The following is a 24967-nucleotide window of genomic DNA, read 5'->3' as shown; positions in this document are numbered from 1 at the left end:
CACATTCTGAGGGATATTAGGCATGGGCAATAAATGCTGTCCATGCCGGCGATGGTCACATCCCACGAGCGAATAGTTAAAAAAAAGACATTTCTTTCTTCGACTAAGCTTTCCTAAGACATCCTAATGTGGTTCAGTGTTGAATTTTGCCTGATAATGTTCCTATGAAGTGCCTCTGGTCACCTGACTACATTAAAGGCACCGTATAAATGCAACCTGTTGGATAGGTTTCAAAAGCAGTGTCGGTTTGTTCCTGGTCTGAATGGCAGTGCTGAAACCTCCGGGCCACAAAGGGTTAACGTGCGCTAGGTTTCCGGGATTGTCTGTTTTTCTCTGTTGCTAAGATTCCCTAGATAATCGTTGTTGTGGGGAATCCCCTTCCCGTGGGGCTTTCCATCGGGCAACACTCTGGTCAATTGTTATTGAGGTGAAGCATATGAAACTGAGGACCACGAAAATCCCTCCGATGAGGTGTTGCTTGGCAACTCGCAAACCCCGAATCTTGTTTTTGAAACTTTTTATTGGTGCCCTAATATAGAAATACACTCAAGGTAGCATCAGCACAGGTTGCCCCTCAGGACTCTAACTTCTTTTTTTTCTCTTTCCCCCTCTTGCTGGGGCTTGGATCCCATGGGTGCCGCCACCTTCCATCCCCTCGCCCACTCTCGTGGGCTGTTCGACTGGAGAGGGCATCGCCGCACGGACCGATTCCTCTGAGCACTCCGCAGTGTTGGATGAGAGACCAGGAGTGGGGAGCGCTGGTTGGCGTTGCTGTGCTCAGTTGGAACATCCACTAACTGCTGTCCCAACTGAGTCCAGCTATTTCGCACAAAATGGAGGATCGAAGGTACCTTATGCTCTGTGTGACTCAGCATCTCTGCCACTAGGGCATCAGCCCAGTGTTCATGCACCTTTCCCTTCACAACTTAGCCAAAATTCCACTCTTTGTATCCTAACTCGTGCCAAGTGCCATTCACCCATCAGTCCTCTACTTGCCGACTCCTGATCCAGCAATTTTAAAATTGTCATTATTTGTTTTCAAATCCCTCCCATTCTCTGTAGCCTTCTCCAGCTCCGCCAACCTCCAAGATCTCTGCGCTCCTCCAATTCTGGCCTCTTGCACATCCCCGATTTTAGTCTCTCTACCACTGGCAGCCCTGTTTTCAACTGCCTGGGCCCCAAGCTCCGGAATCTCCCTAAAACCTCGCTGCCTCTCCACCTCTCTTCTCCCACATGACTTCACCTAACCCTAGCAGCAAACCCCCAATTCCTTTCTTCCTCAGGTACCTATCTAGCTTCTTCCTTAAATGCATCTGTGATGTTGAAATATGATGTTGAAATAGGTAGAGTGGATTTCAGATTCCACCAGCGGCTTGAACAGATAATTCAGGCTGACTCTCCAGCATAACACTGAAGGAGGGCTCCATAAGACATAGAAGCAGAAATTAGGCCATTCGGCCCATCGAGTCTGCTCCGCCATTCAATCATGGCTGATAATTTTCTCAACCCCATTCTCCCGCCTTCTCCCTGTAACCTTTGAACCCCTTACCAATCAAGAACCCATCTATCTCCGTCTTAAATACGCTCAATGACCTGGCCTCCACAGCCTTTTGTGGCAATGAATTCCATAGATTCACCACTCTCTGGCCAAAGAAGTTTCTTCTCATCTCTGTTCTAAAAGGTCTTCCCTTTACTCTGAGGCTGTGCCCTCGGGTCCTAGTCTCTCCTCCTAATGGAAACATCTTCCCCACATCCACTCACATGAGATGCTAAACCAAGGTCCCGTCACGTGGACATAAGAGATCCCATTGTGTTATTCCAAAGGAAAGCGGGGGATGCTCCCCAGTGTCCTGGTCAATATTTACCCCTCAACCAACACCTTAAAACAGACAATCTGGTCATTATAACATTGCAGTTGGTGGGATCTTCCTGTGCGGCAATTGGCAGCTGCGTTTCTTACAACAGTGACTACAGTTCCGAAAATATTCACTGGCAGTAAGGCGCTTTGGGACGTTTGAGATTGTGTAAGGTGCCACACACACGCAAGTCTTTCCTTTTGAGTTTCTGGTATAGAGCTCGTGTGGCCTGTGGAAACCCTTTCTCATTCTGTTATCCCTTGATAGGGAGCTTGTGTTATTTATCAGCCTTTTGTTGTTCAGTGCAGAGGGAAAGTTAAAAATACTCCATCACAGAAGCATGGCAGGAAGTGACGAGCAAGCCTCACATACAATGTGAGGTGTGAGTTCAGCTTGGAACAGCAGCTGTGTTGCCACAGCGACGATTTATTCACCTGAAGCGTTGGTACAATGCAGTAACTATTTTGAAAATATCCCACGTTCATCAAGGTTAGGAGCATCCGTGTTGAGAAATGGAACACTTTCCCACCTCAGCGCCCATCAAAAACTCCCAACATGGCCGCACAGGTGTTTAAATCCGCATTTTGCCTCCCTCTACGCTGCTCCGACAATACGACATTAAAGATTCAAAAATTGCTGTTACATCATCTCTAATGTACAATCTAATGGAACTCAGCACTGTTGCAAAGGACAAAATAGGGCAGTTGTAAACAGAATGTAAAAGTTGGGAATTTGGTGAGAGTGGGAAATCAGTGTAGGAGGTATGGGTTGTGTTTTGTGTTTGTAATGGCGTGTGTAGGACGAAGGCAGTGAGTAAATAATCATAAACACTAATGGAAATATAGAGAGAAGATTAGAATCAATTTTACAGTGGTGGGGTGGGCAACCTCCCCGGCAACCCTAGCAGCACCTGAGCTCAGGCCTGGACTGCAAACAGGCCCCGGGAAGAAGACAGCAATGGGCAGCAGAGGTCCCAGACTCAGGCAAGTCCGAGCTTTTTGGGTGGGGAGGGATTGGGCACCCTGGGGGAGGGGGCTGGATTTTGGAGGCTAGGTGGGGTGGCACAAAGTGGGGGGGCGGGGGGAATGGTACCATCTTGGGCGCCCAGTGCACCTCCCCCCCCAAAGGATGTAACCCCTTTTTCTTCCCATTTTCCCACCTCAGATGGTGGAAAAATTGGACTCCCCACTCTCGCCTGCCTGTCCACACCAACTGCATTATGCCATGGGCAGCGTAATATTCGGGTCAGTTGGCTTGTTCATGAACTCAATTGCCCGTTACTGAATGTTTAAAAATGGCAGGCGGACTGCCAATTTCGGTATTTTGGGGAACCAGCATGTTGCCATTAGGGGAGGTTGACATCATCACACCGGATTTTACACACCTGCAGGCTGGCAGCACTCCCCACTTGCAAACGTAAAATCCCAACCCACGATTCAGCTGTACAAAGCCCTGGTTAGACCACACCTGGAGTCACTGTGATAACGTTCCCGGCACCACACCTTAGGAAGGGTCCGTTTGATGTGGAGGGAGTGCAGTGTAGGTTTACCAGAACGAGGCCTGGACTCCAAGGGTTAAATCACAAGGAGCGATTGCACAAACTAGTTTTCCCTGGAATTTAGAACGTCAAGGGGCGATTTGATTGAGGTTTTCAAGATATTAAGGGGGACTATTTCTGCCGTTCGGGGAGTCTGGGGCTAGGGGGCAGAGTCTAAAATTTAGAACCAGGTCTTTTGCAAATGAAATTCGCAAACATTTCTATACAGCAAGGGTGGTAGAAGAGCTCTTAGACATATATTCATGGTAATAGTCAGAGGAAGCTCTTTTGTAACCCATACATCTTGCATTTGTTTGTTATCTTTTACATTGTTTCATAGTTTGTCATTATGAGATTTGAACTCTTGATCTTGGGGTTACAAACCCAGTACCATAACCACTTGGCTATTTAGGCCAAGCAAGGGTGGTAGAAGTTGCAGCTCTCTTCCTTAAACATCAATTGATCAGCTGTTAATTTTAAAACTGATATTGATAGACTTTTGTTAGCCTAAGGGATATGGGGCAAAGGCAGGTGGACGGAATCAGGTCACAGATCAGTTGTGCCCTCATTGAGTAACAGGCTCGAGGGGCTAAATGGCCTCCTCCTGTTTCTGTGTTCTGTATATAATCTAATGTAACCACACTGTGCTGACCCTGTTATAACCTTTAACATCGAGCTGTTTGTAATGACATGTTCTAGTATTGGCTCTTGTGACATTTTGTGAGGCGAGCTGATGTAACCAATAGGCTGCTACTGATGGGTGTTGATCAAATTATTCCACATGGTACGAAGGGAAAACTGATTAAATTTTCTGAGGGAGGGGGCGACGGGGGTTAGTGAGGTGAATCTAATCTGCAGATTATGCACAGTCATCAGTTTTATTGCCAACGTTACACCATAAGATCTTAAAATTAGCAGCTTCAAAGAGGCCTGAGTTGATGGAAATAGATAAAGGTTTGAGAGTTTGTTTGTAGTGTGGAGTGAGCCCAGAGCCATCATAGCTTGGAGTTCCTTCATTCACAGGTTCAATCCCATCGAATGCTGTATTAATTCAATTTACCGAACAGTTGCATTTCTTTTCTCTCATGAGCTTTCTCTCCCTCCTTTAAGGTGCTAATGTTATAGGACTTGCATTTCTATAGCACTTTTTAAATAGTAAGACATCCCAAGTGCACTTCACAGGAACGTCATCAAGCAAAAATAAGCAGCAAGTTACAATTCCCAAACCTAAGTGAACTCCCCCTCAGGCCCCATCAATGGTTAATAGAAAGACTGAGGTAGAGGGGGAGAAATTTCTTCATTCAAGAGGGTTGTGAATCTTTGGAATTCTCCAGCCCAGAGAGGTGTGAATGCTCAGTCATTGAGTCTATTGAACATAGAAGCTGATAGATTTTTGGGTACATTTAAGGGATTTGAGGATAGTGCAGGTAGGTGGAGTTAAGGCAGAAGATCAGCCATAATCTTATTGAATGGTAGAGCAGGCTCTAAGACCCAAATGGCCTCCCCCAGCCCCTATTTTGTTGGTTCTTAACTGTTCCTCCAAAAGCACCCATCCTTCTTGGCTAAGATCATGAATTATTGGTGTGTGTGGAAAGGTGGATTTCAGTTGCACAGGCCCCTTTCCCCATCACCCACTCTTCCTCCATATCCAACTACAAGACTATATAGCTCCCACCCCAAGAGATGTTACTATACAGATATTGACAAACACCATTTTATTCAGTTTTAATGTTCACATTCTTGTTTCAAGCAGCCATGAGGGAGAGTAACTGATGTTTACCACCGGAATTACCGATCGGAATTAAGCTCCCATCTGTCGTTAAGTTAATTATTTACATTACATACATGATATACAAAGAATTTACCTTCATAATCCAGGCTCATAATCTGCTACTCTGATTTGTAATTTATCACAACTGTCAATGTGGATCTCCTCTCTTCTCTCTTTCCCACAGATATTTCAAACTGACGCTCAGGCTCTCATTAGGTCAGCTGATTAAGGTAGTGAATCATCAAACCTAATAGACTAGGAAAGTCCCAGGCTTCATACGGGGCCTGTGCATTTACATTAAAACATATGCTGATTCTGAGACCTTGACCCTATGTTCTAGATTCTGCAACCAGGGGAAATATTTTCTCAGCATCTTCCTCTCAAGCCCCTCAAGCATTTTGAGATCACCTCACATTCTTCTAAACTCCAGGGCCTCGTCTTCTCAATCTCTGTTCATGGGTGATGATCATCGGGCACTCCAGCCCTTGAGGCCAAGGAGGAGACGTTTCATTAGGGATTCTATTATGCAGTGACCACCCACCCCACAGTAAAGCGATACAGGCCTACTAAGCAACAGGAGGCCCAGGCTCAGCGAGGCCCAGTCTAGGTTCACGTGAACAATGGCTGCTTGGGGAAAGGCGTAGGACGGAGCCTGTGGTAATAAACATCGAGAAAGTTAAAGCTTTCAAGACAAGGAAATCAGAGGAAAGAAAAATGGAGAGTTTTAAATAATATTGGCTTCACCTCACCTTTCTGATGCATCTCTCTAACCCTTTAAAACTTAAATCGGTGCCTTGCTCTGCAAGCATTAGCTTTTAATTCCAATGCTAAAGGTTGGCACTAGGACATAATACAGCTTCCCGCAGGTAAATCTCCATTGTAAGGATTGCGGGAATCTAATGCTGGTTTCGTACTCAAAACAATCTACCTTCCTGCTGCCCTGGATACCACACAGCCCCAGCCTCTGTCAAGAGGCCCCTGGATTGTCCACAGGGAAGATACAGATGAAGTGGCCACCTTTGCTCATTCAGAAGGTACCTACAGCCCCTCAAGCACACCGTCCATATGATGCCAGGCTGTTTGTCTCCACTACCTTCATCCTACTCTAGCTGAAAGTCCTTCTGGACTATTGATTAGTCTTTGTTTGAAGAATTTCAGTCATAAAATTGCCTTCAGGTCATTTTGAAGTCATGTTTCCAACCTCCCCCCCGCCTCCTTCTATTGTCACAGTTGAGTTTGAAGTAGTGTTGCTGATTTAGCCTTTCTGTAGCGTTTATCACCTTTGTATATAAACTCCATAAAAGTCACTTCATCGCCTGTCTGAAAGATTAATTGCTTCTCATAGCTCAACTCAGATTCTCTCTTCATCTATTGTAACAATCACATAGGTGGGCAGGATACGTCAGTATTAGGGAATACAACCATGCAGTGTCAGGTGTGCAAAGTGAACATTCCACACAGGAACAGGGCCACATTCTACCCAGTAACTGACAAGAGCCAATGTAAATCTTTCACAATCTGTTTAAGGCAGCATTGTGATCCTATAGGCAGAGGAGCCTTAGATCATTCATGTACGTCCAACCAATTTCTATATAAATATAGTGCCTTTAATATAATAAAATGTCCCAAGGAGAGCGATAGAGCAAAATCAGACACCAAACCACAACATTGGGGCAAATGACTAATAGCTTGGTCAAAGAGGTAGGTTTTAAGGAGCGAGAGAGAGAGAGAGAGAGAGATGGAAAGGTTTAGAGAGGGAATTCCAGAGCTCAGGGCCCAGGCAGCTAAAGGCACAACCGCCAATGTTGAAACAAATAAATCAGGGATGTTATAGAGCCCAGATTTAGGTGAAGAGATTTCCAAGGGAGGGTTGTGGAACTGGAGGAGATTAGAGGGATAGGAGCAAGGATATGGAGGTATCTGAAAACATGATGAGAATTTTAAAATGGTGGCACTGTTTGACCAAGAGTCAGTCCAGGTCAGTGATTAGAGGTGATGGGTGAACAGGACTTTGTCCTGTGTCCTTACTCGAACCAAGAGTTTTGGATGAGCTCAGCAGAGGTTAGAATCCAGTACTTTCATTGTGCACCCAACATAATAAAATGTCCCAGAAGAAGGGGAATAGGTTGGAAATAGACATTGAATGATATAAGCAAGTTGACAGAAGGAATGGCTGAAGAGAGGGCTTTCGAGGAGGCTATGACTGCTCAATGGAGCAGAGTTGAAAGAATGGAGAAGTTGGCTGGGCCAAGACCTCAATGATCGCAGAAGTGATTCACACTCACAATTCTTTCTGCTGACAAGTTGGCGAGTCTCCTACCCTTCTGGAACCTTCCATCTAAAAAAACAGGGCACTGCCAGCTCTCAACTCTATAACCACACAGGCAAATCACCAAATCCTAGAGGAAATGACAGGGTCTTAGCGACCCCTCTCTGTTGTTAGGCAAATTAAAGAAAAAATTGTGCATACAAACCGGGACAATATTCTCGGACAATACAATCAGCCGGAGATTACGTAGAACAGAAACATAGAAGCACGTTTTTGAAAAAAAGAACATTTTTAAATATATATTTCACAAATGTTTTCTCCACTTCCATTATAAAAATATTACAAATATTACATTTTTTAACAAAATTTAGAAACGAGAGAGCCCCAAGCCAGGATCTAAAATTCCACCATCACTGAACTCATGCAAGGGCTCCTTAACTGTAAGACTTCTTCAACCGGCTCACAATTCACAAGTTTGTGCCAGGGGGAGGGAGGGGGTGGATTTTGGTAAAATATTCATGAAAAGGTAAATTCCATGCAAGTCGTGTGCCCAATACCTGCATAGCCCTTCACTACCTCCTCTCCTCTCCCTGTCTAGTGGGACCCCCATTGACGTTCTATGGGAATGCAGCAGACAAGCCTAACAGCCAGGAATTCCAATTACCAAGATGTCATCCTTGAATGTGTGTCCTTCACCCCCACCCGCTGCATTTAGCCATTTTCTAGTGTAGATGTAACCCCCGTTGAGGGATGGGGAAGCTTGAAAAGGGCCGGGTTAACACGGTTTGGGGAAGATGGGGGGGTTGTTGGGTAGTGGGGGGAGCTTATTAGATAAAACTTGCCAAGTTACTTGCACCTTCAGAGGTGGTCTGAATTGTCCGGCAGCAATCAAATCAGTCAACCAACCTGTGAGGCTCAATAATCGTTGGGCTCGGAAACAGTTCAGTCAGTCGGTCACTGTGTTAGCGGCAGGGCAGGGTCAAGACACAGCATCACGTCAAGACCGGGATCGAGGTCCTCGCATCCCAACCCCTCCCCCCCCCCAACCCCCCCCCCCCCCCTCCCCCCCTCCAACTCCACCCCCCCCCCCCCCCCCCCCCACCTAACCACCCCCTGTGGCTTTCCATCCATTGGCCAGTGGGTCACCATTCAGCCCTTGGATCCCGCCTGCTCACTTGGCATGGCGATGCTGCTGCCCAAAATGGTGGACAGCGCCTCGTTACCGCTGCTGAATTCCATGCCCAGGTAGTTGTTGATGTCCCCACCGGCTGGAGCCACGGACAGATCGCTGCTGGTGGTCAGGATGTTGTAATTTGCGTCAAAGGTGGAATTCAAAGCCTCAGCATCTGCACAAATGTGGAGCTCCTCTGTCGAGCAGTAGAACTCATATTCAGTCAACTCCGCGGGCTCGTCCTTCATGTAACATTGATTGTATGGGGCATCCTGAAACTCTCCTAGGGAACTGTCAGTATAGGCAGCAGTGGCAGTGGCAGTGGCAGCATATTCCCGGCTGTAGCAGTTCCAGGGTTTGGTCCCTTGATTCATCGAATAGAACTCATCTTCCTCTGTCGGGAAGTTATAAGCAACATCCTCCGAAAATTGGAAATCTGAAGTGCAGAAATCGGTTAAATCAGTCTTTCAGTGAAACTCAGCAAAAAAAAAAACACTTTGGCAATTTAGCAAAGCTATTAAACTAATTAATATTAAATGGTGTTATTAAATCAGTTAAAATGGTGGAAGGAATCATTTTAATATGAGAACGTGTCATAAAAGCAAAAAAGATCGGAAGCATATAGGTGGCCAGGGATGAGGGGCTTCAGTGAGGACGCAGGAGACGCTGGGGTTATTCTTCTTAGAGCGGAGAAGGCTGAGAGGAGATTTAATAGATGGTCAACATCGAGGGGTTTTGATAAAGTAAATAGGGAGAAACTGTGCCCACAAAACAAATTTTCTGCTGTTTGTGGGAGCTTGCTGTGCGCAAATTGGCTGACGCGTTTTCTACATTACAACAGTAATGTAGCTTCAAAAAGTACTTCATTGCTTGTAAAGCACTGAGAGATGCCCAATGGTCACAAAAAGGTGGTGTTTAAATTTCCATTGCTTGGGGAATCTAAAATACGGGGGTGGGGGCACAGACTCAGGATGAGGGGCTTATCATTTAGGACTGAGAGGAGGAGAAATTTCTTCACTCAAAAGAGTTGTGGATCTTTGGAATTTCCTATTCCAGAGGGTTTTGGATACTCCATTGGTGAATACATTTAAGGCTGGGATAGATGGATTTTTGGTGTCTCAGGAAATTGTACAGGGAGCAGGCAGGAAAAGCCCAAGGGTCAGCCATGATTGTATTGAATGGTGGAGAAGGCTTGATGGGCCGAATGGTCTATTCCCACTCCTATCCCTTACATTCTTAAATCTGTAACTTTCTTTGTCTTGTTTTTTTTTACTGGTAGGAGGCTCAGTAACCAGAGGACACAAATTTAAGACAATTAGCAAAAGCTTTCATGTTTGCATTCGGGACTCCAGTGAGCGGCCCAGTTGTGATCGAGAGAGTTTATGGGATGTGAGCACCACTGGCAAGGTCAACATTTATTGCCCATCCCTAATTGCCCTTGCGAAGGTGGTGGTGAGCTGCCTTCTTGAACCGCGGCAGTCCCTGTGGTATGAAAACCAAATGGCCCCAAAGTTAGCTCTCAGTCATAGCAACATAGCAAGGGTGCTGCAATTGGCCTTAGTACCCCTGGACAACAGGCCGGGGAGTAGGTGGTGGGGGCAAGGGGTGAGACTCAGCAGGTAACCAGCCAGGGTTGCTATTGACTGATGACTTCCCTTCAGCAAAGGGAGGGAGATGGGAAAAGATTGTATTTTGATATCAAACAGTCAGGTAGTCAGTCTCTTGTGGTTTACTCCTTCCGTTCACCGAATGGGAAAAAACACCTTTATTATTAGAGCCAGGCTGTTCAGGTCGTCAAGAAGCATTTGGTCCCAACACAAAGGGTGGTGGGAATGAAGTCACTCCCCCCCAAAAGGCTGTGGATGCTGGGGGAACAATCAAAACGACTGTGGTCGACTGGTGTTGGTTGGACCAGGGAAACACAGCGAAGGTGGGTAAGTGGAGTTGTGGGGCAGACCTGCCCTGATCTAACCAAAGTGGCTTAATTCTGTTGTCTTACAATATCAATAGCCGCTGCCTAGTCTCCCAGACGTTTGAGCGAGAAGTCAGCAGCTTCAGTGAAAGTGGGGGTGGGGTGGGGCGTTGCGATGTTTGGTAATAACAACATCAAACTGGTGACTCTTCTCGTTTTACCAAACTCTCCCTCGCTCCCCTCCCTCCCCACCTCTTTCAACTCGCTGCATAGTAATCAAGCTTAGCAGTTATCTGAAACAAAAACAAAAATAGCTACAAAAAAAAAACTCAGCAGGTCTGACAGCATCTGCAGAGAGGGACACAGTTTACGTTTCGGGTCCGTATGACTCTTCATCAAAACTAAGGAAATAGAGAAATGAGGTGAAATATAAGCTGGTTCAGGAGGCGGTGGGACAGGTGGAGCTGGATAGAGGGCCAATGACAGGTGGAGGCAAAAAAGGAGATTGCCAAAGATGTCATAGACAAAAAGACAAAGAGGTGTTGACGGTGGTGATATAAACTCACGAATGTGCTAATGGGGACATTAAGGGTAGAAAGCAGGACGAGCAAGGTACAGATAGCCCTAGTGGGGGTGGGGTGGGGGGAAGGGATCAAAATAGGCTAAAAGGCAGAGATAAAACAGTGGTCACTCCACCCCCACTACCTGTTACTTGCTCGTCCTGCTTTCTACCCTTAATGTTGCCATCAGCACATTCCTTAGCTTATATCACCACCGTCAACACCCCTTTGTTCATGACATCTTTGGCAATCTCTTCTTTGCCTCCACCTATCTCTAGCCCTCTATCCAGCTCTACCCCTCCCTCCTCATTTTTATTTTTCCTTAGTTCTGATGAAGAGTCATACGGACTCAAAACATTAACTGTGTTCTGTGTTCCTCTCTGCAGAGCCTGTCAGACCTGCTGAGTTTTTCCAGCTGTTTTTGTTGTTGTTTCAGATTTCCAGCATCCGCAGTATTTTGCTTTTATCTTAGCAGTTATCCGTCCAGTGGAGATTGCAACATGGTAACTGAGGGCATGCCTGCTCATGGTAATCAACTGTAGTGGCCATTTAATTTACTCTCTTAGATGTGAATTAAGCACCATTTAAATCTAAATTACCTCGATTCTCCATCGTCCGCTTTAGCCGCCCTGCTGCTGGGTCTGTCAAGATAAAACCGGAAGGTGTCAGTTAAAAACTTGCTGTTCAATTTGTTTTTGTCAGGATCAGGAACCAGAATTATTCATGCAGAGTGACCATTGATGCTATTGTGTCAACCAATGAGATAGAGGCAGGGGTGGGACTTGGGGAACATTGGCACTCTGTCAGCCAATGGGTTGGAAGTGAGGGCGGGTCTTGTATCAATTTTATAAGCGAAACTACAGCAGTCTCCCAATACCAGCGGGATTATCTTGCAGCAGAATGCAGTCAGTGGAGGATAGTAATGCAATACCAAATTATGAGCTGGAAAGTCAATCCCAGTCCATGTAAAACAGATATCGATGAGTGAATTTTGCAACCGGGAATTATCGGGCCAGATTTCCAATGCGGGGGGATCAGGAACCAAAGACCCGGATGAATTCTGGGTCCCCCCCCCCCATGCCTGAATCAAATGCTAATTGGGCAAAGGGCGGATTCGTCGCCCATTTAGGCGCCAAGTGCCTCCAGGAGGCAGAAGCTACCTGCCTGGCACCAGCAACAAAGGCAGAGGGAGGCCATGTTGAAGGCTAACATTGGTTGCCTTCCTGAGGAGACAGGGCAGCTCATCAGTGGACCAGGAGGATAAAGGCAGTGCAAAGTAGCCGTGGGTGCCAAGTGGAGGTACAATGCTTGACCCGATGTTAGTTGACCCCCTCAAATTTCATTTAGACACAAACAGTGTTTTCTTTTGACCTGCACTGACCCTGACATGCACCTGACTGTTCAGGATCACCAACATCAGATTTCCAAACTGCTTTCCCGACTGCACAGGCCCTAGAAGAAGCTCCCAAAGGAGATCAGAAGGTTCCCCCTTCTGTTCCACACCCCACCACCCCCCCACCCCCATGAACACCCCAAAAAAATTCGAGACTGTCCTGTAGGCGTTGGGATCCCCAGACGACCTCTCCGAGGCCACAATTCTCAAACAGTGCCCACGGCAGGCCCCAAACCCGCAGCCCTTCGAAAATCTGGCCCTTATTGCAGCCTTATTACAGGGAAGGCCACTCGTCAAAGGTTTACTTCATTCCTCCCTCTCCCAGGAGGTCAGAAAACTTCCATCCACCCCCACCCCAACTTGGGGAAAGCGAACAATGTGGGGTCACCAGCCTGGGTAGGTTTGACTGAGATGACAACTAGTTGAGAACCCTATTTAGTTCTGGGTACCACACCTCAGGCAGGTTAGAGGCCTTGGACGGGGCATGGTGCAGATCTGCGAAAAATACACTAGGCCTTAAATTATGAGTAGTGGCTTGTATTCCTTTGCTTTTAGAAGACCAAGGTGTGATCTAACTCAAGGTGTTTAAAATGATTAAAGGATTCAATAGGGTAGTGAGAAAGAGATAAACTACTTCCTCTAAAGAGTCCAGAGCAAGGAGGTACAATTCCAAAATTTAAAGCTAGGCCTATTTGAAAATGGCCTACAAAGCATTGTGGGACTAATAAACGCACTCCCTCCACCCCCGCCAAAGGCTGTGGGTGCTGGAGGACAATGGTAATCTTCAAGACCAAGACGGGTAGGATTTTTTTTTTTGGATAAGGGTGTCAAAGGATATGGAGAAAAAGGCAGGAAAACTAAGTTAAGGGACAGTTCGGCCTTGATCCAGATGGAATAGCTTAATTCTGTTCCCATCTCCCGACATCAATATTTGCTGCCTAGTTCCCCCGGACATCCTGGTGACCTTCAGCAAAAAGGGCGAGAGTGGGGTAAAATAAATCAACGTGGTGACTCTCCTGGTCTACCGACTTCTCCCCCATTCCCCTCCCTCCCCCACTACTTTCCCTTTGCAAGCCAATCAAATTCATAGTAACAAACATCAGATCCGTCCAGTGGCGATTTTAGCTGGTAACTGAAGTCTTGCCTGCTAATGACAACCAGCTCCAGCTTAATTTATTCCTTTAATTAGCACCATTCAAGTCAAAATTACCGCGGTTTTCAACTGGCTGCTTTAGCTGTGTTACTGGGTCTGGTGGAGTAAAATTGGAACCTGTCAAATCAAAAGGAAAATAAATTAAACAGCAGGTTCTTTTTTTTTTAAAAAAGTTCTGCTGGGGAAACAAGTTTATTCAACAGCGGGCGGTTTGCTCAGGTCACTCAGGGTTTGAGGGCCCAGGGTCAGTGGGACACTGCCAGTGCTGTTCTGAGGGACCACAGACTGCATTCTTGGGGGACATACCCCGGGAGGGCAGAATGTTAAACCCGAAGGTTTGCTGGCCGCAGTCTCAGGTGGTAGTGGTCCCGGGCTACTTTGCGGAGAACTGGGAGTTCTCCTGAAGTTCCGGTCAAATTGGCCAAAAGCAGGTCACCCTCCTGATCCTTGACCCGTGCAAAATAACTGCTGCTTGCTTAGACCTACCAGCTGCTGCACGCAAAGCACTTTTGACACGACGAGAAAGGTTTTTGAAAACAAGTCAGTCGCTTATTAATCCTCGATTCTGAAAGTTCCCTTCCTTAAAAACTCCATCAAGGGATGTGGGGGCTGATGACAAGACCAGCACTTGTTGCCTATTCCTGATTGCCCTGTGAGAAGGTGGTGGTGAGCCAACCTCTCAAGTACAATTTCTAGGCCACTTCAGAGGGCAGTTAAAAGTTGACTATGTTGCTGTGGGTCTGGAGCACATGTAGGCCAGACCGGGTAAGGATGGCAGATTTCTTTCCCTAGAAAGAACAACTAGCGGACCAGTTTTGAGTTTTTACAACAATCCAATCACTTCATGACTGCCATTACTGAGGCTAGCCTTTTGTTCCAGATTTAATTAATTAACCAAAATTTAAATTCTTCCAGCTGACGCAGGTGGGATTTGAACTCATGTCTCCTGGTTCATCCTGGTTTCTGGATCACTGGTCCAGTAGCATAACCACTATGCTGCCACTCTCTATCTAGCATAAGACTAGAGCAAACAAATTGGTTTTTTTTGTTCTTTAAAAGACCTTGGCAATTTTCATTTTATGAAGTTTGAATGAAAAGCCCCGACTCTAAAATCTAAGACCTAGTTTTAGACAGGCTCATAAGAAATAGGAGCAAGAGTAGGCCATTCGGCCCCTCAAACCTGCCCCGCCATTCAATAAGATCATGGCTGATCTGCCCCAGGCCTCAACTCCTCTTTCATGCCAGCTCCTCATAGCCCTCAACTCCCCGAGATTTCAAAAACCTATCCACCTCCTCTTAATACTTGCAGCAATCTAGCCTCCACAACCCTCTGGGGTAGAGAATTCCAGACATTCACTACCCTCTGAGAGAAGAAATTCCTTCGCATCTCAGTTTTAAATATGAGTGTCCCCTTATACTGTGACTATGTCCCCAAGTTCGAGATTCCCCCACTACATCTTCTCAACATCTGCCCTGTCTAGGCCCCCTCAGAATCTTGTACGTTTCAATAAGATCACCCCACATTCTTCTAAGGCTCAGCTCACCCTTTCCCTGTGCCCTTCTCCACATGTCCCAATGTGTGCCATCTTTGCCCAGGACAGACTCCTCTGCACTGTGTCTTCACAGAGATGAAGAGAAACTTCTTTAGCCAGAGCGTGGTGAATCTATGGAATTCATCGCCACAGAAAGCTGTGGAGGCCAGGTCATTGAGTGTATTTAAGACCGCGATAGGTTCTTGATTGGTAAGGGGATCAAAGGTTACAGGGAGAAGGCGGGAGAATGGGGTTGAGAAACTTATCAGCTGTGATTGAATGGCAGAGCAGACTCGATGGACCGAATGGCCTAATTTCTGCTTCTATGTCTTATGGTCTGCCCATTCCCCTTTTGGCAGAAGATCCTTCAACCCTCTTGGGATGAATTTTTAGTCTCCGCCTTTTGTCTTTCTACCTCTTTCCTCCCCACTCTGCAATGCTCAAACCCAGTTTCTTTGGTGCCAGCTCTTCCCTTGGCTACTTTTCTCTGCTTCTGTTAAGCTTCCTGGGGTCTTCAGCTGTGCTAGAGTCCGGGGATCCATTGTGATACCACTGATCAATGTCACAACAATTCCAACCAAACCCATCGACTCGAGAGATCCAAAGCCCATAGGCACGATTAAAATCTCGCCAAGCATCAAACGCAGGACTCACCTATGAAGCTATTAATCGAAGGGAACTTGAAGTTCCTCAAGCACTTGGACCGAATCCCATAAGCATCTGTCACAAAACACAGATATACGTCAGTAATCAGCAGAGGGCAATCAAACAGAATCTGTTTGCAGCATACCACAACCTCACCCCTTAAAAACAGAGTGCTAGACCCTCCCAGGTGATTACACCAAGTCCTTCAGCTCAAAGGCTGAGTAGTGAGCTGTTGCAATCTGGAACACACTGCCCGAAGAGGGTGGTGGAAGCAAATTCAATAACAACTTCCAAAAAGGAATTGGATACTTAAAAAAATAAAAAAAAATTGCAGGGCTGTGGAGGAAGAGGGAAGAGACAGCGAGTGGTGGGAATAATTGGATAGACTTTAAATAAAAAGGGAGATAGCATGGGCACAAGGGGCTGAATGGCCTCTGAGTGCTGTAAGATTCTATCAGACATGCTTGCCCAGCGTGGTTAGGGACTGCAAATCCTATTCTCCACCACCCATGAGCAGGATCCAGAGTACAGGCTTCACTCAAAGCTCATGTTAACAGTCTGTTAAGTGCTGTCTGTTAACTCCATTCTACCCCATTAGGTGGTCTTGTGGGTCAGCAGGCAGCGTCCCCGCCTCTAAGCCAGAGGCTCTGGGTTCAAGTCCCACTCCAGGACTTCCCCGCCAATCCCCAAACAGGAGGGGAAAAGTGTGCGTGTGAAGACGCAAGACAAAAATTCTTTCCCACTTTGGCACACTAGATATTGTTCCTGTACACTTTGAACGTGAGGTTGCACACTCTAATTATAGAGACCTATGGACATCAGCAGGATTAATGGAGAGATCAGGGGGGGGGCCAAAATAATTAAACGGGGCAAGATGATTTTGTTTTCCCTTTGGGAAGTCAATGGCCCTGATAAGTCTAACATTCATTGCCCATCTCTAGTTGCTATGTGAAGGTCCTTGTTTTTGAAGATATGCAAAACACGCAGTGGTGGTGGGGTAAGAAATTCCAGAATATTGACCCAGCAGCAATGGTATTTTAAAAGGAGACGGATTTTGTGATTTTAATTTTTTTGGCCTTTGCTCTTGGGACCTGGGATGGACAGACAATACTGGGACTTTACAACAATCCACCCAGCTTTCACAGGTCAGCTGTCATGGACCATAGCCCACAAGTTACCAGATTAAGCGAATTCAGCGTCGCAAATTGTCCTAGTGGGATTCGAACTCCTGAGCCTTTGGGGGTTGGCGAGTCTAATAGCCACATCGCTACAGTGCCCATTGAGGCAAGGGAAGTCAGTGCTGAGGAATGGGACCCCTTCCACTTCAGTGAACCAGCGTGAGCATCAAGCACTCCCAGGGCAGGTACGTCAATTTCAATGCAACATGAAGCTCCCCCCTAAAGGCCCCCCGGTGAAATTGGTGCAGTAGCAAGGAATCTAACTTCCCAACCCACTCCCACCATTTCCCAAACAAGCCTCCAGTGAACTCTCTGAACGTGGGTGGAAATTTAGCTTAGGGGTGCATTTGTGGACATGGCATGACTTGCGCTGTTAATCAAGCTGTCACTGTCCCCAAAACAAACAAGTGTTCATTCTCCGAAACCCCTCATCCCTTTTTTAGACGCCCTGTCCGCGACCGGTTGTTGATCTACACCAGCTACGTCCATCCCTTGGTCGAATAGGCCGTGCCTGGCGTCTCTCACAACAACAAAAAAAATCTCTCACATTGAAAGGGTACAGAAGCGCAGACTGTGACTGATCTCAAGCCCTCAGACCCAGTTGTATGAAAGCGTTCTTCATGTCACAAAGCTCGAAACATTACAAATATCCACTCTCCTGGTTTGTGGAAAGCTCTGAAAATCAATCGACCCAATTTCAGAACTGGTAACTTGCGCCACACCCAGAGCGATCAAGGCAACTCAGAAGGTCAACTAGATTCAACCCTATAAGACGCAGGACAGAGAGGTATCAATGTGGTCCTGTACCTTACAAAGTTCGACTCCACAGTGAAGTACTTAAATTACGAAATTTATTTACACTTCAGCGCCTGTAATATGGGAATGTATTGTTTTGTCATTTTAATTCAACATTACCCTTTTCTAATATCCTAATTTTAGTTTGTCTCTTTTTGTTACTACAGGATTGTTACACGTTTGCACATTCTTAACCTGATTACTTAGTTGACACATGAACTTTTCGACATAAGCTACGCTGCCATTCGGCCATTATTAAAATCCTACCACGACCCTGACAACAGACCAACTTTCACGCTGTCAGTCCAGGCTGGATTTTCATGGGACGTACAGAACACACACACAGTTCCTTCGTTCCAGCCGGTCCAGCTTTGTTTGCAGTTTTATTAACCTGCCTTGCTACCGTCAATGATTTGTGAATCACTTTGTACCTCTACCCCATTTTGACTCATCCCAAAGGAGTACATGACCAATATTCCCTCTGGGCTGTGCAACCACACAGTAATCCAAAACTCCCTGGTGCAGGCTGCACACAAGTCAATCTCCAAATTAATGGACACTTCAAACAAAAAACCTGGAGGGTCTGTTGCACTTTACGTTGTTTACACTTATCTATACTGAAATACCAATATTTATCCCTCGATCAACACCACCAAAACATTATCTGGGCATTATCACATTGCTGTTTATGGGAACTTGCTATGCACAAATTGGCTGTCATATTTCCCAATTTTTTTTTATTATTCGTTCATGAGATGTGGGTGTCACTGGCCAGACCAGCATTTGTTGCCCATCCCTAATTGCCTCGAGGTGGTGGTGGGGAGCCGCCTTCTTGAACCCTGCAGTTCATGTGGGTGGAGGTATGCCCACAGTGCTGTTAGGGAGGCAATAGTGATTGTGCTTCAAAAACTTTTTAAGTTGGCTGTAAAAAGCTTCGAGACGTCTGGTGGTCGTGAAAGGTGCTATATAAACGCAAGCCTCTTTTTTTTTTTTTATTTACACACCCATACCCCGTGTTTGTTAAGACTTTGAACTTTTGTCGAGCTGTTTCGATAGGTTACCTTCTATTTTTGGGAGGTAGCGGAACTCGAAGGAGTCGCTGTATTCTTTGTCGGAGGGGCGATATAATTGCAGCTTCACGATGACCTGCTCCTGGATGTCAATGTCACAGTATGGCGGCGTTTTGAAAACAATGGCAATCTGCCGATGAACATCGGTTTGGGAAAAGACCCCCTTCGCTTCCCAGTTGCCTTTTGAGAAGACCACGGCGATATCCTCTGTAGGGGGAAAAACAGAAGATTTAGGAACACAGGACGCAGGAGCAGGAGCAGGGCATTCAGCCCTCCAAGCCTACTTTGCCGTTCAATAAGATCACGGCCGATCTGGTGCGATCTCACCTTCGCTTTCCTGTGCGTCCCCCATAACCCTTGACTCCATTGTCTATCAAACATGTGTTTAACTCAGCCTTAAAAATATTCAATGACCCAGCCTCCACTCTTCTCTGGGGAAGAAAATTCCACAGACTAACAAAAAATAAATTTCTCCTTGTCTCAAGTCTCACAACTTAAAAAGCCATTTTGCCTTCTCTCGCTCTCTTCTGCTCCCAATTCACCTTCTCCCCGGCATTAAAAAAAGTAACATTTAGGGACACTCAAGTTTTGATCAAACTACTTTCTTGCTATTGCTTAAAGGATTCAAACAGGGTAGATAGAGAGAGAGAGAGAGAGAAACTATTTCCCTTGCTGGGACGGTGGGGAGCTAAGTATAGAACAAGGGGCCAGAACCTTAAAATTCAAGCTCGGTCAATTCGGGGGTGATGTCAGATCAGAAAGTGCTTCTTCACAAGGCTGCCCCAAAAAGATGTCGAGGCTGAAGGTCAATTGAAAATTTCAGAAGAGACTGATAGATTTTTGTTAGGGAAGGGTATTAAGGGTTACGGAATCAAGACAGGTAAATGGAATTAGATCAGTCATGGTCTAACTGAATAGCAGAACGGGTTCGGGGAGCTGAATGGCTTCATGTTCCTCCAGGAAACGTACCGAACTAAAACTCTGCTGCCCACGTCCTAACCCGCACCAAGTCCCGTTCCCCTATCACTCTTGCCCTCGCTGACCTGCGTTGGCTCCTGGTTAAGCAACATGTCAATTTTAAAACTTTAGTCTTTGTTTTCAAACCCCGCCACATCCTCTCTCCCCTCCTCGCTCTGTAATCTCCTCCAGCCCCACAGCTCTGCGAGATATCTGCACTCCTCTAATTCCAGCCTCTTGTGCAATCCCGATTTTAATTGCTGCACTATTGGTGGCTGTACCTTCAGCTTCTTGGGCCCTAACCTCTAGAATTCCCTCCCTAAACCTCCCCGACTCACTGTCCTCCTTCGAGATGCTCCTTAAAACCTTCCTCTTTGACCAAGCTTTTGGTCCTAATATCTCATGTAGCTCACTATCATATTTTGTTTTATAATGCTCCTGTGAAGCACCTTGGGATGTTTTATGATGTTAAAGGTGCTAGATAAATACAAGTTGTTGTTATATCTGAAACAGGACATGCAGACCCTATACAGCCACAGATACGAACAGACAAAGAGAATGGTAAGAATGCTTCCTGCTCCCGGGCTACAAATTGATGTTGTCAAGCACTTCAAATATTCACAGAAGCATAAAACCTGATTGTGACTGTCACTGTCTCATGCCTAATTAAAATACAAAGATATAGAAAAACACACAAAAAAAAAAGCAGAATACTGCAGATGCTGGAAGTCTGAAGTAAAAACAGAAAATGCTGGAAAAACTCAGCAGGCCTGACAGCATCGGTGGAGAGAGAAACAGAGCTAACGCTTCAGGTCCATGGGCTTTTCATCAGAACTGTGATCAAGTGTAAGTACCTTTCTGCACCTTGTCACACAGCAGAAACAGCTCTTCACCTCCTGTGCACATCCCATTGTCCTTGTTCAGACGACAGATTCTAAGCTCCGAAGTATTCGTTGCCTCTAGAATTGAAAGATCAAGCCATGAGTGCAGTGTCGTGATCAATGTGTCCACTTATTCACTCCTCTTACACGTCCGGTTTTCCATCACTCCACCATTGGCGGCTGTGCATTCAGCTACCTGGACCCTAAGCTCTGGGATTCCTTCTTTAAACCTCTCTCTTCCTTTAAGAGGCTCCTTAAAAAGTACCACTTTGACCAAGCCTTTGGTCACCTGAACCAATACCTCCTTATGTGACTTAGTGTCAAATTTTGTTTGATAACACTTCTAACAAAGTGCCTTGGGATTCTTTACTGTGTTAAAGACGCTGTATAAACGGATGTCACTGTTCAGAAATGCTTTTGAAAGTAAACCCATAATCCCCGTCAGCCAGGAAAGTCATCATTTCCGCAGTAGCATCTTGCTAGATTATCAGTCAGGATCACAGTGTCGCTCACTTATACGTGCTAGAAGCTACATATATTGATACACAGGGACCTGCCCTCTGCAGGCAAAAGGAACATGTCCTGGCATGGGGGACAAAAGCTTTCTGGTGCATTTGCCATGGCAACGCCTCCACCAGAGTCGCCTTGCCAGCCAATCAGCACCCTTTTCTCATGCAGTATAAATTGTTGGCCCCTTCGAAATTTGGCACTCTTGCATTTGTCCTGATGAGTGCAAGATGGAAAGCTTCGGCAACATGTCTCTCTTTTCAACAATATTCCAAAAATGGAAAACAAGACAGGGAGAGAGGAGGATGCGGGAAGGAAAAGAGATAGACGGGGCAGTGGGTGAAGATGGTGAGAAATACGGAGATAAACAAGGAGGGGGAGTGTAGATTTGGGACAGAGTGAGAGAGCAGCTGAACAAGAATTGTGGGGAAAAAAAAGAGATAAATCCCATTTATTTTTTCTTACTTTTGTCATAGATAGGCTCCGATAGGACGGGAGTGAGAACCATGGGTGGATCTTGGATAAAGGCCTGGAAGCATAGCCGAACCACGTTCATGTCAACATCTTCTGAGCACCTTGCAGAGTCGCCGACTGTGAAGGAAATAAAAAACTGTTGCGTGTTCAGTCACAACTGAGAATTCCCACGACTGCCCCATCCTGATCTCAACAATGAGGTTTCCCAACCCCACCAGGCAAGATAGGGCACTTACTGTACCCACCGCCTGCACTAAGTCAGTCTCGACAGGAACTCGATACTGTAAGCAAGCAGCACTGCATCCCTCGGAGGAACAGTGAGCCTCCAAGAGGTGGTCTGATAATGCCAGGTGCTTAAAACTCCCCATCTTAGTTTTCAAACATCTCCATGACCTAGCCCCTCCTCTCTATCTCCACTACCTCCTCTAGCTCCACAACCCTTTGAGATCTCCGTGCTCCTCCAATTCTGGCAACTCGGACATCCCTGATATCCGTTGCTCCACTGTTGGTGGCTGTGCCTTTTCAGATTCCTGGACCCTAAGCTCTGGAGCTCCCTCTCTAAACCACACTCTCCCCCTTTAAGATTACCTCTAAACCCTACTCTTTGGAGAAAGCTTTTGGGTCACCTGTCCTAACATCATTATATGTGGCTCAATGTTGAATAACATTGCCCAATTACACTCCAGAGAAGCACCTCGGGATATTCTACTAACGGCACTATATAAATGCAAGTTGTCAATGACCTACTCTCTGTTGTTTCTTGGACATATCAGTATGGGATACCGAGATGTAACATGGTATCCCTCACTCACTGACCTATTTACACCACACAACATGCTATACACCATCATGCACCACAGGGCAGTCTCCTGCCTCACCCCACTCCACCACTGTTCCACCACGCAGGAACACAGGGGAAGTGGACACGCAGCAAAGCTAATTTTGCTGCGTTTGTGCTTTTTAAAATATTAAAATGCTGGGTCAAAACCCTAGAACTGCCTTCACTGTGGGTGTACCTACACCACTGTAGTTTCCCTTTAAATTTGCTCTTTTGTTTTTGCAGTTTCCCTTTAAGGGACCTGCCTTTTAATCTGTCCCTTCGTTTGTTAATTGAGATTATTTGTTTGGACTCAGCAGAGGGGATCGCTGTGGAGATACAGGATACGCCAAACGCCTGTGCAACCTTTAACTTCCCATCGAGTGAGAGAAGATGCACAGCAGCTGCACTGATCCCACCTCACTACCTCTCTGCGGAACTGGAGTAACTTGCAGTAGTGTTTGAGGAACCTGCCTCCAATTTGTACAGGGTAATTAAACTGTGTCTGTGTCAAAAAAAAAAACAAAGAGAGTTAACACCACTGTAGCAGTTCAAGGCAGCGGCTCACTACCACCTTCTCAAGGGAAATTGGGGATGGATAACAAATGCTGGCCTAGCCAGGGATACCCACACCCCCGTGAATAGAATAATATTTTTTTAAAAATCAAGCTAAACAAAAGGGGCAGAAACAAGAACACGGAGCTGGGAGAGGTAGTCTGGTTCTCAAGAGCTGGGGATTCCCCCCAACTGTGTGCACACTCCTGAATTACAGCTTCTGGTATTGGCACAGCAGACAGGGTTTTGCTGCTCTCCTGACTCATTTTTGGACACTGATAGTTAGACAGTCAGAGCTAATGTGCAACATGTTCGTTGGGGAGCTTTCTCATTTTGAGAGCGCACAAAACCTTGCTTTGAACTCGGAAGTGCTGTCTGATGGTTGCAGGTTTCAACTTACCACAACAAGTTTCAGTAGGCTATTCGGCCACTTGGGGCATCGCAGGCAACCCCAATCAACACTCCCATGGGGCCACGGAATCCTTTACGTCCACCGGCAAGGGCAGGCGGGGGGGCCTCAGTTTAATGTCTCATCTGGAAGGCGGCACCTCCGACAGTGCGGTACTCCCTCACTGTTCTGTGCTTGAGTCGCTGCAGGCGGGACTTGAACCTGCGCCCTTCTGACTCAAGAAGCAAGTGCGTTACCCATTGAGCCACGGAGGGCTTCCCTCCCTGACTCAGGGCCCCAAGCCTTGTGCAGAAGAGATTCGCACTAAACCAGCACAGACCAAGGACTGGACTACAGAGTTCATGTGGCTGACTAGCAGGCTGACTGGGGAACCTGGCCTCACTGAGGGGCAGAGAAGTGGTGGGGGTGGTGGGGGGGGGGGGGGGGGGGGGGGGGTGGGGGGGCAAAGGGAGGCCAGGGGTTCTTTTAACCCTTGCAACCTCTCATACTCTGAGCCAGTCTCTCCAATGGTAAAGTGGCTACGGTTTTGCAAATCATTCATCTTGTGTCTTGGGGAATTTCTCTTGACAGAGGCGAGGCTACTTTAATAGGACAGGACAGCAGCAGTCAACTGCAATCTGTGAACATTGAAGCTTCCTGTTTGTGCTGGCTCTACTCTGTCTCTCTGTTCCTGGGGTTTTGGCTTGGAGCCATAGCCTATGGGAGAGCCTCTGTGGTCTCTTAGCCGTTAAATTTAACTCTCTATCTTTGTCACATAGCAACAATAACCGTTAGAAACTAATAGCAAGCTAAACCACCTGGCTCCAAGTTGCAAGGGCATTTGCATTGCTTGCTGAATTTAAGCAAGGTTCAACTGTACACAGGGACCCTGGTGAAGACTGGAAAAACCCAGGGAGTCTGGCTCCTGACCATTGCTTATTTCACACGTACACCATTCTCGCCCTGAAATGCAGAATTCTTGATCGGCACTCCATCCGCCACCTTAAACATTCACTTCCTCCACCTTTGACGCACAGTGGCAGCAGTGTGTGCACCATCTACAAGATGCCCTGCAGCAACTCTCCAAGCCTCCCTTCGACAGCACCTTCCAAACCTGCGACCTCTACCACCTAGAAGGACAAGGGCGGCAGGTGCATGGGAACACCACCACCTGCAAATAGCCCCCGAAGTCACACACCGTCCTGCAGTCTGGATCCCATTAACCCGTAGACGACCTGCGCCATGTATCCAAAGTTCCTTCACTGTCGCTGGGTCAAAATCCTGGAACTCTCTCCCTAACAGCACTGTGGGTGCACCTACATCCCACTGACTGTGATGGTTCAAGGCGATGGCTCAACAGCACCTTCTCAAGGGGTAAATAGGGGTGGGCAACAAATGCTGGCCTTTCCAGCGACACCCACATCCAATGAATGAATTTTTTAAAAAAATGTAGGCGGTACCTGCCATACCAGAACCAATTTTCAATTCGTCACTGTGCTGAATGGGCTGATCTCAAACAGCTGGGCCCTCAGCACATCTGGGTTGG

At 46.6% G+C, this 24967-nt stretch overlaps 1 protein-coding gene across 6 annotated transcripts in view; it reads right to left on the bottom strand.

The window, feature by feature from the left end:
* Positions 1–8535: 8535 nt before the first annotated feature.
* The window catches only part of LOC121272671 (putative transcription factor p65 homolog), a 40752-nt gene continuing 24320 nt past the window's right edge, over positions 8536–24967 (bottom strand). For 5 of the 6 annotated variants that reach the window (XM_041179384.1, XM_041179383.1, XM_041179382.1 and 2 more), the window contains 6 exons: positions 21653–21778; positions 20654–20758; positions 18834–19049; positions 15809–15874; positions 11676–11717; positions 8536–9040 (listed from right to left, as the gene is read on the bottom strand). In XM_041179384.1, coding sequence (XP_041035318.1) covers positions 8583–9040; positions 11676–11717; positions 15809–15874; positions 18834–19049; positions 20654–20758; positions 21653–21778 — 1013 coding nt within the window. In that variant the 3' untranslated portion in view covers positions 8536–8582. Of the gene's footprint in view, positions 9041–11675; positions 11718–13559; positions 13740–15808; positions 15875–18833; positions 19050–20653; positions 20759–21652; positions 21779–24967 lie in introns of those variants that run through there. The other variant, XM_041179387.1, reaches the window with a different exon arrangement.

This window comes from Carcharodon carcharias, chromosome 34, assembly GCF_017639515.1.
Source record: "Carcharodon carcharias isolate sCarCar2 chromosome 34, sCarCar2.pri, whole genome shotgun sequence".
Lineage (NCBI taxonomy): Eukaryota > Metazoa > Chordata > Chondrichthyes > Lamniformes > Lamnidae > Carcharodon > Carcharodon carcharias.
Note: the sequence above shows the minus strand (reverse complement) of the source record. Positions and strands in the feature narration are given on the sequence as shown.